Below are 15,593 nucleotides of genomic sequence, written 5' to 3'. Positions count from 1 at the left end.
GACAGAACATTGCATCATGGCCTCTCGACCATCCTCAACTTCCTTTACTGAACCACAAGGCATAAATTAGTGGGACTTTCCAACACAACTTTTATTGTTTGGACAGAGAAAGGGGAATGTATATGTAGCATTTAGATTTTAGTTATTTTCACATTAGGGAAAACATGAATAGTTTTTTGAACTGTTTTAATTTCATTGTATTTATCTGGACCCACAATTCCCCAGCAGTTTAATCTGTCCTGAAGTTCCTCCTTTAGATTATGGAGAATGGCATATTCTTTAAATAGCTTCCCCTGCATTCTTGAACTTCCTTATTACTTCTTTCCCCAGAGACAGATGTTAGAAAATAAAGATAAGCTGAGGTCACAGTATTCAGGGGTGGGGATTACTGACTTCGCATTAAGCAACCATAAAGAATCAACTCCCTATCCTTCGTCCCACAGCAGCTCCGTATCTAAATACTGAATATGATTTTGACCAAAAAGTGGTTACTAGTAGATATTTTAAGACAGACCCAAAATAATAAGGCTTTTACCTCTTGTTGTAATTGGCTAGTCAGTAAATCAGATCTCTATTGAACCAATATAATAGCATTATCGATATTAAATGAAAAAGCCAGCGAGTTAAGGTAGCCCAGGCTTTGCTTACATAAAGGTTATGTCGCAGTTTGCAAGAAACCTCAGGGATGCTCCTAATGCACATGAAATGGAACAGACTACAGCGTCTCTTGTGTGTAAAATTGAAGTGTAGCCTAGAGACTACAAATCCCAGCATGATCCTGGCCTTCCAATTGATCAAGATGGATCACTGTAGGCTTAGAGTCCCTGTACTGAAGACGATGGCCCTCGTGGGCTGAACTGGGCCCACAAGCTGCACTTTGGCCATCTCTATATTAAAGAAAACAGAATGTGAAGTTGAGACTGTCACACAAAAAATATATTCAAGTAATAACACAGAGGGGAGAAAACAGTTATCTAGTCATATTCCTTGCTCAGAACTCGCCCAGTTACTGGGCAGGTGGGAGGCAGCACATTTTATCATGATTTATCGGTGAGCAGGTCAACTTCTTAATTGAAACATTAATGAAAGTGAAATTTTCCTAAATATATACAGAAAAAGCTGTATCAAATATTGTAATTCAAGGGAACAGAGTACAGCTGAAGCCTGCTAAATCCAAGCATTTTATAATCTGCTCAAAAAAGAAAAAAAAAATATCAGTTGTCTTGCCCCTTCTCTTAAAGATTTAGTAGCTGCTGTAGTGGGATCTAATGGTACTGAACAGAAAACTCGGAAATATAACTCAATTGACAGCTGAACAGTTTGTTTTGGAATGCATTATCCGCACTTTATTGTTTGTTCATTTATTTGTTCACTTGCAAAATTCAGTAATTCAGAGTCTCCCAGTCATTAATGCTAATTAGCCAGGTTCTACTCTGCTATGAAAGAGCTACAGCCTCAAGCAAGAACAAGCCTGAAAGCTGCTTCCTGTTTTCTGATCTAAAAGCAAACAAAACTTCAGTTTTAATGAATGGAGAATTCTGTTCTCAAAAAAGAGAAAGGGAACAAGCACTCTATAAACGTCAAGAATGATTGATTTAGTTTATTTGAATGGATTCCTTTCACTGATATGATTTGCTGGATCTGAGAAGGATAATTTGGGGCCCCCCCTCATGCAGTCCTTTCTACATGGCAGTCTTGCACAAGAAAGGACCACAGAAATTGGCCCTTAATGTTAAATTGTGTAAAGTGATTCTAAACATTTCTCATCCCCAAAATAGCTGCTACCTTGTTGTGTGTTTTAAACATAATCAGGTGGCAGAGGGAGCAGAGTGTCCTGGAAAAGAAATTAAGATATGAAGGTGAGATTACAGTCTAATTTGGAACAAGATGCAACAAGCGAGATTAAGAAATAATTGGAGGGAAGAGGCAGGAGGGGAAATCTAAGCCAAGAGTGATAGTAATAAAGTCACAATCGCTCACCTAACTGGTATGCATAAATTGACTGTTCTAACTCATTTGAGCATATTTAAAATAGGATCAGCTCATCCTAATTCAATTTAGTCCTGCCTGATTTCTTGCAAGAGTTCTAGCAGAAGGTGATCCTTAGAAAGGGAGGGTGGTAACCTCTTGAACTTGTTCAGTAAGGCTCCCCACATGTAGACAGCAAGATGGAAAAACATGCAAAGGCACATTTGGGGGATGCACGGAGGGGCAAAGGTAAGTAGGAACTCGAAGATAAGGCCATTGTGGAGAAACTAAATGAATTCTTTGCAGCCGTCATCACAGCTGAGGATGTGAGGGAGATTCCCAATCCTGAGCCATTCTTTTTAGGTGACAAATCTGAGGAACTGTCCCAGATTGAAGTGTCATTAAAGGAGGTTTTGGAACAAACTGATAAACAGTAATAAGTCACCAGGACCAGATGGTATTCACCCAAGAGTTCTGAAGGAACTCAAATGTGAAATTGCAGAACTACTAGCTGTAGTCTGTAACCTATCATTTAAATCAGGTTCTGTACCAAATGACTGGAGGATAGCTAATGTGATGCCAATTTTTAAAAAGGGCTCCAGAGGCGATCCCAGCAATTACAGGCTGGCAAGCCTGACTTCAGTACTGGACAAACTGGTTGAAACCATAGTAAAGAACAAAATTGTCGGACACATAGATGAACATACTTTGTTGGGGAAAAGTCAATATGATTTTTGTAAAGGGAAAGCATGCCTCACCAATCTACTAAAATTCTTTCAGGGGGTCAACAAGCAGGTGGACAAGGGGGATCCAGTAGATGTAGTGTACTTAGATTTTCAGAAAACCTTTGACAAGGTCCCTCACCAAAGGCTCTTAAGCAAAGTAAGCGGTCATGGGATAAGAGGAAAGGTCCTCTCATGGATTGGTAACTGGTTAAAAGATAGGAAACAAAGGGTAGGAATAAATGATCAGTTTTCAGAATGGAGAGAGATAAATACTGGTGTCCCCAAGGGGTCTGTACTGGGGCCAGTTCTATTCAACATATTCATAACTGATCTGGAAAAAGGGGTAAACAGTGAGGATGCAAAAATTGCAAGTGATACAAAACTGCACAATGTGAAGAGCTACAAAGGGATCTCACAAAACTGGGCGGTTGGGAAACAAAATGGCAGATGAAATTCAATGTTGATAAATGCAAAGTAATGCACATTGGAAAACATAATCCCAACTATGCATATAAAATGATGGAGTCTAAATTAGCTGTTACCACTCAAGAAAGATCTCAAAAAAGATATATTGGAATTGGAAAAGATTCAGAAAAAGGCAACAAAAATGATTAGGGATATGGAATGGCTGCCATATGAGGAGAGATTAATAAGACTGGGACTTTTCAGCTTGAAAAAGAGATGACTAAGGAGGGATATGATATAGGTCTATAAAATCATGACTGGCCAAATCCACCTTCTTTTTAGCTTGTTTTGCCTTTAGTCTTTAGAATACTGGAATATTTGAAACTGTAACATGACCAGTGACACACAGTCAAAACCCACATCAAAATGGGTTTCTGCCTAGTTCCAGCGTACTTCTGCAGCGCCAATACACAGTTAGCATTAAAAAATCATTTTCGAAAGTCTGGAAAGACATCTCATGGTAGTGGTGGGGAAACACACTGAACAAGAGAAAACAACAGCTTCAGAATGATCAATCAGATGATTTATCAGAAGATGCAATCAATCAATGGATGCTTGTTTCAGCTCTTAAAGTTTTGACACTTGTTCCTAGCAGATCTATTCGTCCCATTTATCCTGTATGCATTTCAGTTAACTAAAGTTCTCTTACTAGGATTTCAGTCCATAACGGTTGGATACTGATCTTAGCACACTTCTTCAGTGTTTTTTCCTGTAATATTTTCTACTTGTCAAAATAGGAGCATATAGACTGGCATACAATTTGCACCATGCTACTTTACATATGTTTAAAAATATTATCTATTTTATTCAATTAAATGTTTCAGAATAATTATGACAGTTAAAATCAGTAAATATAAGAAGAAAGAGCTGTAGATCCCAGAGGCTTGGGCTGGTTTTGGCTGTAAATTTTCTGCTGCTCAAATTCTGTCTTGCTTCTAGACTAAGTAGCTTTGTGATTTTTTTCTCTAACATACGTAATATGTTCATAAGGATAACAAAAGTATCCTGCCAACATTGAGTTCAACTTCAGCCATGACTGTACTAACTCTAGCTTCTGGGATCGAGGTACAAAACACTGCTAGGAGACCTACAATATTCCACCACCTGCTCCACGAGCAAGCCAGATGGAGAAGAGAGAGATTTTCATTTCCCCATGGGTAGTACGCTGGGGGAACCACAGTGAAAACTAATTTTGAAGCAAAGTTTTTACTTCTCTTTTCCCACTAACTTCAGTTTTTTCTATACTTTTATTTTGAGGAGGGGGGGAAGGTGGGAGGCTGTGAATCACATTACAATTGATCCTTTACTAGAGCTAGGAGAGTCATTAATTTGATTACTTAGTCACTTTACATTAGGTGATCGTCATGAGCAGATCATAATTTCATTTAATTTGTTAATTATTCAAATGTACTTGTCAAATTCTTGGTTGGTTGGTTTTATGCTGTATGAATTGGTCACAAACACTTCACTGCTGGTTAAATTCCATTTTAATTATTGTTGCTCATGCCATTATTTGAATGTACATACACTGAAGCCATCTTACCTTGGGTCAGCCTCTCCCTTGCACCCTATCAAAAAAATTGCAGGAATGCAGATCTACACTCAAGTACAAACTAAGTGTGTTTGCAGAACATTACACAAAGCTTGTGAGAGAGTAACGGGTGTCCTGAAAAGCCAAAACACTGTCTGGATGCAAGAAGAAAGTTCAGAGGCCTTAAGATACAAGGTTTTTTCAGCACACAGTATTTTTGTGTGCTCTGAATTGGATTGAGGCTAGTGGGGCATCTGAAAGGCTAGTTAAGTCAGCAGTGCAGGAAGGCAAGCAACGTACCGTTCCAGTTTTGAGATATCGGAAGTTGTAACATTACAAGTAATGACAACCCAACTTGAAGTAACCTTTAATATTGAACATGGTCACATTTTACTATTTACTTCAATAACCTGCCAGCTCCATTTCCTCCTTTCTAATGTTCCAGTTTCTCTAACTTCAAAATTATTGAACAGATAAAGCACATTTCATCTAATAATAAAGGCTTTTCCCACCATATCTCAAAGGCAAAAAACTAATATTTGCTCAGTTTTTTAGCCACTGGAGCCATGAGATTTCACACTATGCAGTACTTAGTTTATCCTTTCATCTTAACATACTGTTTGCTGCGTGTGTTTCTGAAGAGGTCTTACCACATAGCACTATCCTCTTGGCCACGCCACCACCATAGGTATGCAGGGCTCAAAGCGGAGCAGAAATGTAGCATTTTTGCTGCACTGTGGGGGGAGGGAAGCCTGCATTCTCCTATTTCCTAGAGAAACCTATTACTCCAAGGTATATCCACTTGTACTACCCCAAACAATTACTTCTCTGCTTCCTTGGTGTTTTCCCTCTTCAAATATCTGTAGCCGGAAGGCTTGAATAAGATGGCTGCCCCAAACTGGGAGTTTAAGGAGAATTTTCTACACTTGGTAACTGCTGCAGGTCACAGTATCTTGTGAAAAATTAAATCCAAGGGAATAAAATGGATGATGAAGTGGAAGTTCCTTCACAAAGACAGTCTTTTTGTATATGAGAAAACTCCTCCAAACAATCCCAGAGATTTACACCTGCACAACTGAGGAGGAGAATAAAAGGAGGAAAAATAATGAAGACAAAAAACAATCCATTCCTAAAAAAACATGTGATGTATCAACTACAGAATAATCATCACTGATAGCAAGATCGGGTTGTGCAGAACTAATGCGATGATGGCCTGACATACAAGGCAGATCCCAAATCTTGAACCAAGCCAGATCTCATTTCAAATCAAAGGATCCGGTGAATGGAGTCTAATAGGCAGCTTTCTTTTGTATACAAATTTAAATCCAATTTCCAATCATCGAATGTAATATAGAGTGGACTGCAACATTGCTAGCTTCTTTTCACTTCATTCATGCTGCCCGGTGCTGAAGCCTGGAAAGATAACTTTTACCTAAACACAACATGTGCAGACTAAACACAACACTTATATTTGATAACATTTGGCACTTTCTTATCCAAAATGCTTTCTTAATTATAGCTGTGGTTTCTCTGGGTGTTCTCCCTATTTGGGGGAAGAGCTTTAGAGAAGACAAAAGCTGCTTGCAGTAAATAAAACTAGACTAGTACAACAAAAGCAATCTTTTATGAAAACATGTGCAATAACTACCTAAACATCTGTTACCAATAGAACCAGAAGGAATTATAATGCACAGCACAGCAAGGATAGGCTGTAAAACTAACTATTCATGGGGTTCTCTCTTTGAAGCATATTGGTAACCTTCAAAAGCAGACAGAGCTACAGTTAGTTGGATTTGTCACTTAGTTTTGGATGTTTTAAAATGGATCAAATGCAGAGGAACTGAAGGTAGATCTTTCAAGGTACTACCCATGGAAGCTGTTTTTATTTGCCACCAAACATGCAGAGTCCATGTTAGGCTGCAGAACTGTTCCATTGGTATCCACTGTAATCATCCTCCACTGTAAACGTGTGTGATGCAAGAGAACTATCGTGTGAGTACAATACTATACAAACTTTTAATAACGGTATCTAGGCACTATGGTGGTTAGTTCCTTAAAAATACATATAAGCAGATACAAGCCCATATGGTGAAAAATCAAAGGGAAAAGGAATGGGGAAGCAGCGTAAAAGGGTGGACGTTACCAGAGGGGGAACAGAAAGAGAACATTATGAGACAACATATCACATTATCTTTGAAAACTCATGGCAATTGGGGGAGGTCCCGGACAACTGGAAAACGGCAAATATAGTGCCAACCTTTGATAAAGGGAAGAAGGAGAATCCGGGGAACTACAGACTGGTCAGCCTCACCTCAGTCCCTGGTAAAATCATGGAGCAGGTCCTCAAGGAATCCATTTTGAAGCACTTGGAGGAGATCAAGGTGATCAGGAACAGTCAACATGGATTCACCAAGGGAAAGTCATGCCTGACCAACCTGATTGCCTTCTATGATGAGATAACTGGCTCTATGGGTATGGGGAAAGCAGTGAACATGATAGATCTTGACTTTAGCAAAGCTTTTGATATGGTCTCCCACAGTATTCTTGCCAGCAAGTTAAAAAAGTATGGATTGGATGAATGGACTATAAGGTGGATAGAAGGCTGTGGGAGGTCTAGATTGGATATTGGGGAAAACTATTTCACTAGGAGGGTGGTGAAGCACTGGAATGGGTTACTTCGGGAGGTAGTGGAATCTCCATCCTTAGAGGTTTTTAAGGCCCGGTTTGACAAAGCCCTGGCTAGGATGATTTAATTGGGATTGGTCCTGCTTTGAGCAGGGGGTTGGACTAGATGACCTCCTGAGGTCTCTTCCAACCCTGATATTCTATTATTCTATGAACACCAAGAGCCAATGTCAGAATTGTTGCATGGAATTTTGCAGTTACCATAGACTGCACAGCATGCAAGAGAAGCAGCCCAGAGCAGCTTTTCACACATACAAATCAACAGAGGACAGCATTGGAATAAAATTGTGTTCAGACAGCAGACCCATATGACTATCTATTCCATCTTTAGATTTGAGATAGATTAATCTTTTGCCACACAGCTAGAAAGAGATGAACTACTTGCACTAGCTACAAAATACATACATACAAAGTACAGACCATGTAAAATGACTAACTGGAATTTTAGCATGGCCCAGGACAGGAATTATGAACCTAGCTATAAATTCTATGTCACTGTCCACAAGTTACCAGATAGTCAACCTTCACAAAACTTCTCTAATTTTTTCCCCACAATACTTTTACCTCATTATCCCCACACCCACACTCTCCCATTTAATATTCCCTCTCAGAAGAGAACAGATGCATTTTAAAACATTCCCTGAAGAACAGATCAAGATTGCTGGATAAAATGGAGGTGTCAGCGCCATAGCTAAGAACACCTCATTGAGAATACCCTGTTCTTTGCACTCTCTCATTTTAACCTGCATGCCTTGGATAATTGTAGCTGCCCTGATATAACAGAGAAAGGCAATCTTAATTATATAGGACAAACAACACAGGTCAAAATCAGCACCTTCAACCACTGCCCGGAGACAAACAGGAAACCAATGCAAATAATGGAGTAATGAAGAACAGACATAATGTGATCCCTACAAGGGCCAGCTGAAGTTTGAGTGGTCTTAAGGTACGGTTTCCTCAACACATATCGAGTGCACTGCAGCAGACAAACTGCAAGGGGATAAAGGCACAGATAAGGATGACAAGGTCCTGCATCTGAAAGAAAGGGATGCAATTTTCTAGCCAAATACCGACAGAGAAAACACTACTACTGCTATAGGCCATCCAGATGCTTCTAGAGAGAGATCAGGACTTCAGTCTGTGACAGAGTAACAAGTGATGAATCAATTACCCCACCGAAGGGGCAGATGCAGTTTTGCAATTTCCTCTGGTTGCTTGCCTCTCTCCAGGAGCATTAATTCCATCTTATCAGCGTTGAGTTTCAGCTAGTCAGCCTGGATGCAAGCCCCAAAATCAGCGACACTTTTCTCCACCACACTGTCCGGCTCCAACAAAACAGCACTGTGCATCACTCACACAGGCAGTGAAGGCTGTGGCGCGCCCTTTCTTTTCTAGCAACTTAATATACACGCTACATGAAAGAAGGGTACAAGAATACTCTGCAGGCTGCCTGCCCTATGAGCTCTCGAAGAGAACTAGCGTGCACATAAACTGCACTGTAGCTACGGTAGCAATGCCAGCAGCAGCTGCACCTCTGCTTTCACTAGCAGTGCTAGTGTGAATGTGTGTGCACAAGCAAAGGAATCACAACCCCCGCCTGAAGTGTAGATGCAGCCTTACTATCCCATTGGGGCTGTTATTCTTAGCATGGAACTGGCATCTGCTTCTTAGGAAGCAGTCACCCCGCCAGAGAGATTTGGAGAGCTGATCTTCTCTGCTGCTCTGAAGAGTTTTCTTACCGAAGAAACAGGAACATGTGAAATATTTAATTAAGAAGTTTAAGACTAACCCTTTTAATTCTTCCTGATAAAGAATCAAGAGCAGTTTTGTTATAAAAAAGGAAGTACTGACATTTAAAATGCTCTCTGCACTTAAACACTGAACTGCTTGCTTTTGCAGCCACGAATTCCAAGATATAGATCAATATACAGCATTGACTATCTAACACTGCTGATATCCAGTGTGACTGTTTAAAAAGTAATAAATCATTGCTGCTAAACCCCACCTAGTGATACAGGCCTTTGGCAGAACCAACAGGAGAATGGTAGCATTTCTGACTCAATTACCTTACTTACAACATACCTTTAAGGCATCTATGACAAGATCTCTTGCTTCTAGTTCGCCTTCAAGAATACTAAATAGTGTCAGTAGTTCTGGTTTGCTGAGCTTTTCCAGATTCATTCTGAATACCTGAAAAACAAAAGTAATTAGAAAAGAATTAGTTCACTAGATGTTGTTCTGAACAAAACCAACGGTGATATTCTAAGACCCAGGAATGCATAACCTTCATTGAACTTGGAAACTTCAGACCTTTTAGTTTTTCAAATTGCAAGCTGTATTGTCAAACAAAGGAGAAAACACACACACCAGTGTTTTCTTTATGACCTCCATAACTAGTTGCAGAAGATTGATTTTTCACCTTTTCCCAGGGGTTCACAAGCATATGCATACCCAGATGGTGTAGGCAGAAAATAAGTGCTAATGTACAATATTCACTGAGCAGCAGCCAAAATTAACAGGAGGGAGAAGTGATTTTTTTTTTAAATCATGCTACTGTGGATTATAACCATAACGCTGCAAATGTCCCACTAAGGACTTAATCATGGAGCCATACTTCAGGCGTATAACTTGTAGGTTAAAAATGGCTGCTTAAGAACAATACCTTTGCGGTCCAAATTGATCCATCTACCATAAGATAAATATTAAATTTATAAATTAGCATTTCAAAGCTACATTGTACCTTTTGAGCCATCCCTAACGATCTCTCCTGTGGCACACACTCAAGTCACTCCACAAGGTTAATGCCATAGAAACATACACATACGCAGAACTCTGGTTTCTATTCTCTCTATGGAATTTCTTCAGCCCATAGCAGCTTGTGAAATACAATTTTAAGTTGTACACATTAGAATGCAGATCCAATACTTCTGGATACTGGATTTTAATTAAGAGCAACAATAGTCACATCATATGTTTTAACAAGTCTATGTCTCTACGGTGGAAGCCTAAAATACTCTGCATCGAACATGTATAGGCTGTGAAAAGTCCTAAAATTACAACCCATTCTTGCACATATCCTTCAATGCAAGGCAACAACAGTAGCAGCTAAATGTGTCAAATTCATCCCAAGCTTTTGCCACTCTTAACACTTGCTAAAAGTCAAAAACGTCATGGGATGCATGAACAGACTTCAGTTTGTTATATGGTGCTCAACTGTGCTAGCAAAAGATGGATTTACCCACTGGATGTTTAATTTTTAACCTTTGTTTAGACAAATATATGCAGCAGAATGGAATCCAGTGAAACCTACTACTCTAAAAGTCACTACTACTTTGCAGGTAATTTGCATAATTGTCTTGTGTAAAGCTAAGCAAATAAAGCCATGTTCAATCTTGTTTAAGCAGACAGAAGGTGGGTGAGGTTTACTGGACCAACTTCTGTTGATGATCGAGACAAGCTTTCAAGCTATACAGAGCTCTGTGTAGCTTGTGTCTTTCACCAGAAGCTGGTCCAATAAAAGATATTACCTCACCCACCTTGTCTTCCTAATATCCTGGGACCAACACAGCTATAACATTGCAAACAAAAATGGATTATTTACGCTGATGAAATTTTCCAGTTTCTGGGAAAAGAAAATTGTCTTGATTACCCAGAAGAGTAACAACCTTAAGTATCCTCTATACACTTTAAGAGGAATTTAAAGTAATGATCTATTCCTCCCCTCAGCATTAATCAGAGGGCACTCCAGCTATGAAATAATATTCTTGTTTCACTCAAAGTGCAGTGTGAAGTATTAAAGCAGCAAAATTTCAGCAGAGCTGTACAACTTTTTTACAGGGCTTTTCTGGGTAGATTTACGCTGACATGTCTAGAGAGTCGTCTTAAATGAAAGCATAGCTATGGCTGTTTATGGTACTGTGGTTGTGTTAAAATGCAATATAACCAGCCATTAAAGAGCTGTCAGCATAGCATGTGTTCAGTACTGCAGATAAATGAATTTACTGTCTGAGGGAAAGAAGTGTGACTGTATAATAAACAGTTTGGTAAACCTCTAAATGTCTGGTTTCATGATTTCCAACAAGACCAGCCAGCCATAAGTTGGGGCCTTCAAGACAGAGGAGGAAGTAAGTGGTTCTCCGAGTAGCACCAGCATGATGCAGGAGAAAGTTTAAATTCCCTACAGGGAGGGAATTCCCTTCTGACAAGTTGCTACCCTACTTAAAAGCTGTGAATACTTCTAAGCAATTCCAACAAGATATTGAGTTCCATTTCTACACTGGACAATGACTGAGTTAGAGACTACCTCTTAATTTAGTTATGAGTAAACAAATCAATACTAACTTTACTGCTCTGGCTTAACAAACCCACTTTTGTTTGACTCACTGAAACACATGTTTTATTTGTACTAAAACAAAAAAAATCAAAAAGGGGCATGACCTGTTGCTTAAAAAACAAAACAAAACAAAAAAAAAATCACAGCTATAGGAGAAGTCTTGAAACTGCCAAATAAGTGCCTGGAAAATTCTCAACAAAATCCCACCTTCCTGCTTTGTTCATGCAAGTTGGTGAACTGCCCAGGATTATTTGCTTCCAGATACTACACTGATGTTAAAACACAAACTAAAAATATTCAAACATTTTCAGAGAGAGTCGTCTTAAATGAAAGCATAGCTATGGCTGTTTATGGTACTGTGGTTGTGTTAAAATGCAATGTAACCAGCCATTAAAGAGCTGTCAGCATAGCATGTGTTCAGTAAATGATTAAAATTTTGAAGTTCATATTTAACTCCACACTTACAGCAAAAGGAAGACAACTGGATTTAAAGCAGCCTTTTTTCTTGAAGAGCAAGCAAATACAAATAATAAGGAAACTAAAGGAGAACCCATTTCTTTTCACGTGAATACTTCCCCTGAAGGGCAAAAGTTGAGGCCATTTCCACTACTGTTCACAGACAAAAATTCTTTCTACCCTGGGTCATCTTTGTAGAACTAAAAGCACTGAGATAATAATCAGATTCAGGACATTTTACAGTCGCAGTTTGGCTTTAGATGCTTTGATCTCTGCTGCAAGTGTTCTTGGAAGAGGGCTTTCTGAACCAGCAAATACATTTAACATCCATGGGTTCTGGAATACAGTCCCCACATTCAAAATTTTAATTAGAGTTTTATAAGAATTGTTGAGACTTGCCAGGAGGGTAAAGGGAAGACTTCTTTAAACAAAAGTGGACACTTAAGAAGAGTTTAATTTGGCCCAGCTTTTTTAAGATGAAACATCTGAATTATTTTGTCATTTTCATTTCAAAACAGAATTTAGAGTCAGCTCATGCAGTGTATAGCATATTACAGCATTGTAGAAAAAAATCCCAACCCATGCCTCGAAGTAAAAAAAAAAAAAAAAAAAGCTATATTCAGGACAAAGGGGGAAAAAAAATCAGAGGATTGGTTGGAGTCGTGAAAAACTGATTTCTTCAATGAACAATATATTTGCTCTATCTTCATTACCACTAGAGTTGGGTGACTAGTACAATTTCTCTCTAAATATCTGTTTGAATATTTAAACAAATATGCTTTGAGTTCAACTCCCCTGCATATTTGTTTTCCACAAATATGCTAAGAAATTAAATTACTTTGCAGGGATGATCACAAAAACAGTAGATTTTAAGCCAACATTTGAAGAAGGTAAATTTGAAATTAATGTTATTCTCATACACTCAAGTAATAACACACCATCCATTTGAGCTGTGCATCCAAACAAACATCCCAAAATTCAAGTATTGAAAAACAGAAAACTACTTCCAAACAAGTTACAGACCAAGTTATCTTCAGGAAATTACTCAAATCATTTTGAATATACATTTACAAAAACTAATCTGTTCCCATGCAGTTTTAATCCTTAACCAGTAAAGTCTGTGGATTCCCAATGAACTTAGACTACTTATATGCCCATTTTCAGACATTTGAGCACATTCTCGAGACTAAGTTTGGCACATGTTAGGAGACATACTTGTTCCCTAGTCTCTTTCTGAGCATAGTGTTACTTGGCATTGTCATCTTGCATTAAGTGGCTTCAAAAATATAAGACAGTTTTCAACCACATTTATTCCAACTGCTTCAAGTAGACTTTGCTAGGAGGTCATATTCAGGTGCTATTGTCTGAGGCACATTCCAACCTATAAATCTGAAACAGGAACCACTTGTAGACATGATCTGAATGTCCATAATACATCCAGGTTTGTCTGCAGGATATTTTGCAGCGACTAAATCATTTAATGTATTCTTACTTTAGTATAAGAGATTTCATGGAGTTTAAAACCTAACTATAAACTTTTGCACAGGAACCTGGATGTTCCTCTACCCTAGGACGGACTTTCAACATGTGCTCCATCTGCTGTATAGGCTGACCGGCCATGAAGCCAGAATCTGGAATATTCCAGGGTTTGCCAAGCCTGGAAGGCTGTGGATAAGATTCTTCAAGAGAAATGCCTTTATCAGAAGAATCAGTAGAAATCTAAAAGTTGATCTAAAACTTTTTTTAAAAAAACAACTAAATTCATTAGTGATCTAGTGTATTTTATCATAATAAAGTTAATATTTTCCATTTCCATAGTCATCAAAGGAGCCCAGTGAACCTTACCCGTAGAAAGCCTCAGCTCCTCTGTGAGGTATGCCTCACCTCCATTTTACAGATTAGTAATTCAAGACAAAGTGTTTTCCCAAGGTCTCTCAAATCGTGGCAGAATCAGAAAGACAACCCAGAAATCCACATTCCTAGTCTTCTGCTTCAACCACCAACCATGCAGCCTCTCGTACTCAATTTTACCTCATTATCTACACTTAAAATTTCTACTGCTTTTCCAGTTTAGGAGACTCATATTTGTATAAACTTGATTAGATTCCCATTTCACCAAGACATTGCATTCTTAACAACTATTCTGTAAGTAGACAATTGCTGGAGAATTGTAAACTGACCAATATACTTTTTTAGAGACACAGTTGTGCAAGACCAGAAACAAGACACCTCTTCTCATGCCTGGAATTGTTTGATTGACAATTGTTACTTCTACACTATGAAATCGCTAGCTAGTTATAATAGCTATTTTGTACAGCGCAGGAAGAAAATGTGTAGTGCCATTTATAAACGGAAGCAGAGAACAGAATCATAACATCCAAAAAGCAACTCCCATCACTATCTAGAATTAATTTTACAGGTTGGGACCAGGGCAGGGGATATGGCTTTGTTTTCAGTTTTTAAAATTTACCATGTTTAAGTAGGCACTTTTAAATTTATGAACTGTATGACTGCCATGGACAGATTTTAAATCTCAACATCCTGACTGTCCGCCCAGGAAATGCATGACTTAATTTTAACAGTGGGTCAGTTCTTGCACAGACTAATTTATGAAGGTTAAGACTGAATCAGTATTTACAGGAAACAGTATCAAATCATATTTTGTGAGATGTTCACTATTAAGTTGTATTAGTTCAGTGAAGAGAAGACAAATTTAAAATAAGACAAATATTTTCTTTTATCAATGAAGAAAGCTGATATTTTCCCCTGTAATTTTTGAGGTCCTACAGGTGACAAAACTAACTGCACTAACACCAGTACATTTAGCACTATTCTGAACATCAATTTTCACATTGAAAAAATGGAAAACCAGCATCTGTTTTATCAGCAGTACATGGAGAATTATGCTTATTTCTGCATTAGCTCACATCAGCACATCCTCTGCAAAGCTGTGAGAGTTTCCTACTATGGTGCATTTGCTTGCCACCACTGCTCACAAACTGGATTTAAGTACAAATAAGAGGGGAGTTCACAGTTGACCATTACCTGCAGCCATAAGCACGGTGGCTATCCAGTATGTTCTAAGTCAGGGGTCGGCAACCTTTCAGAAGTGGCGTGCCGAGTCTTCATTTATTCACTCTAATTTAAGGTTTTGCGTACCGCTAATACATTTTAACGTTTTTAGAAGGTCTCTTTCTAGAAGTCTATATTATATAACTAAACAAGGTTTTCAAAATGTTTAAGAAACGGCATTTAAAATTAAATTAAAATGCTGATCTTACTCCACCAGCCTGCTCAGCTCGCTGCCAGCCTGGGGTTCTGTTCACCTAGACCAGCAGCGGGATGATCAGGGCCTGCGGCCGGGACCCGAATCCTGGGGGGGGGGGAGGGGATTGTTTCAGGGGTGCAGGGCAGAAGGCTGGGTGGGTAA

The 15,593-nt window shown here is 38.8% G+C and overlaps 1 protein-coding gene across 2 annotated transcripts in view; it reads right to left on the bottom strand.

Moving 5' to 3' along the window:
• The window catches only part of CTTNBP2NL (CTTNBP2 N-terminal like), a 36,291-nt gene that overhangs the window by 13,991 nt on the left and 6,707 nt on the right, over positions 1-15,593 (bottom strand). For both annotated transcript variants that reach the window (XM_034770597.1, XM_034770598.1), the window contains exon 2: positions 9,457-9,564. In XM_034770597.1, coding sequence (XP_034626488.1) covers positions 9,457-9,555 — 99 coding nt within the window. In that variant the 5' untranslated portion in view covers positions 9,556-9,564. The remainder of the gene's footprint in view (positions 1-9,456; positions 9,565-15,593) is intronic.

Source organism: Trachemys scripta, chromosome 4 (assembly GCF_013100865.1).
Source record: "Trachemys scripta elegans isolate TJP31775 chromosome 4, CAS_Tse_1.0, whole genome shotgun sequence".
Taxonomy (NCBI): Eukaryota; Metazoa; Chordata; order Testudines; family Emydidae; genus Trachemys; species Trachemys scripta.
The sequence above is the reverse complement of the archived record's forward strand: the minus strand, read 5'-3'. Positions and strand labels throughout refer to the sequence as shown.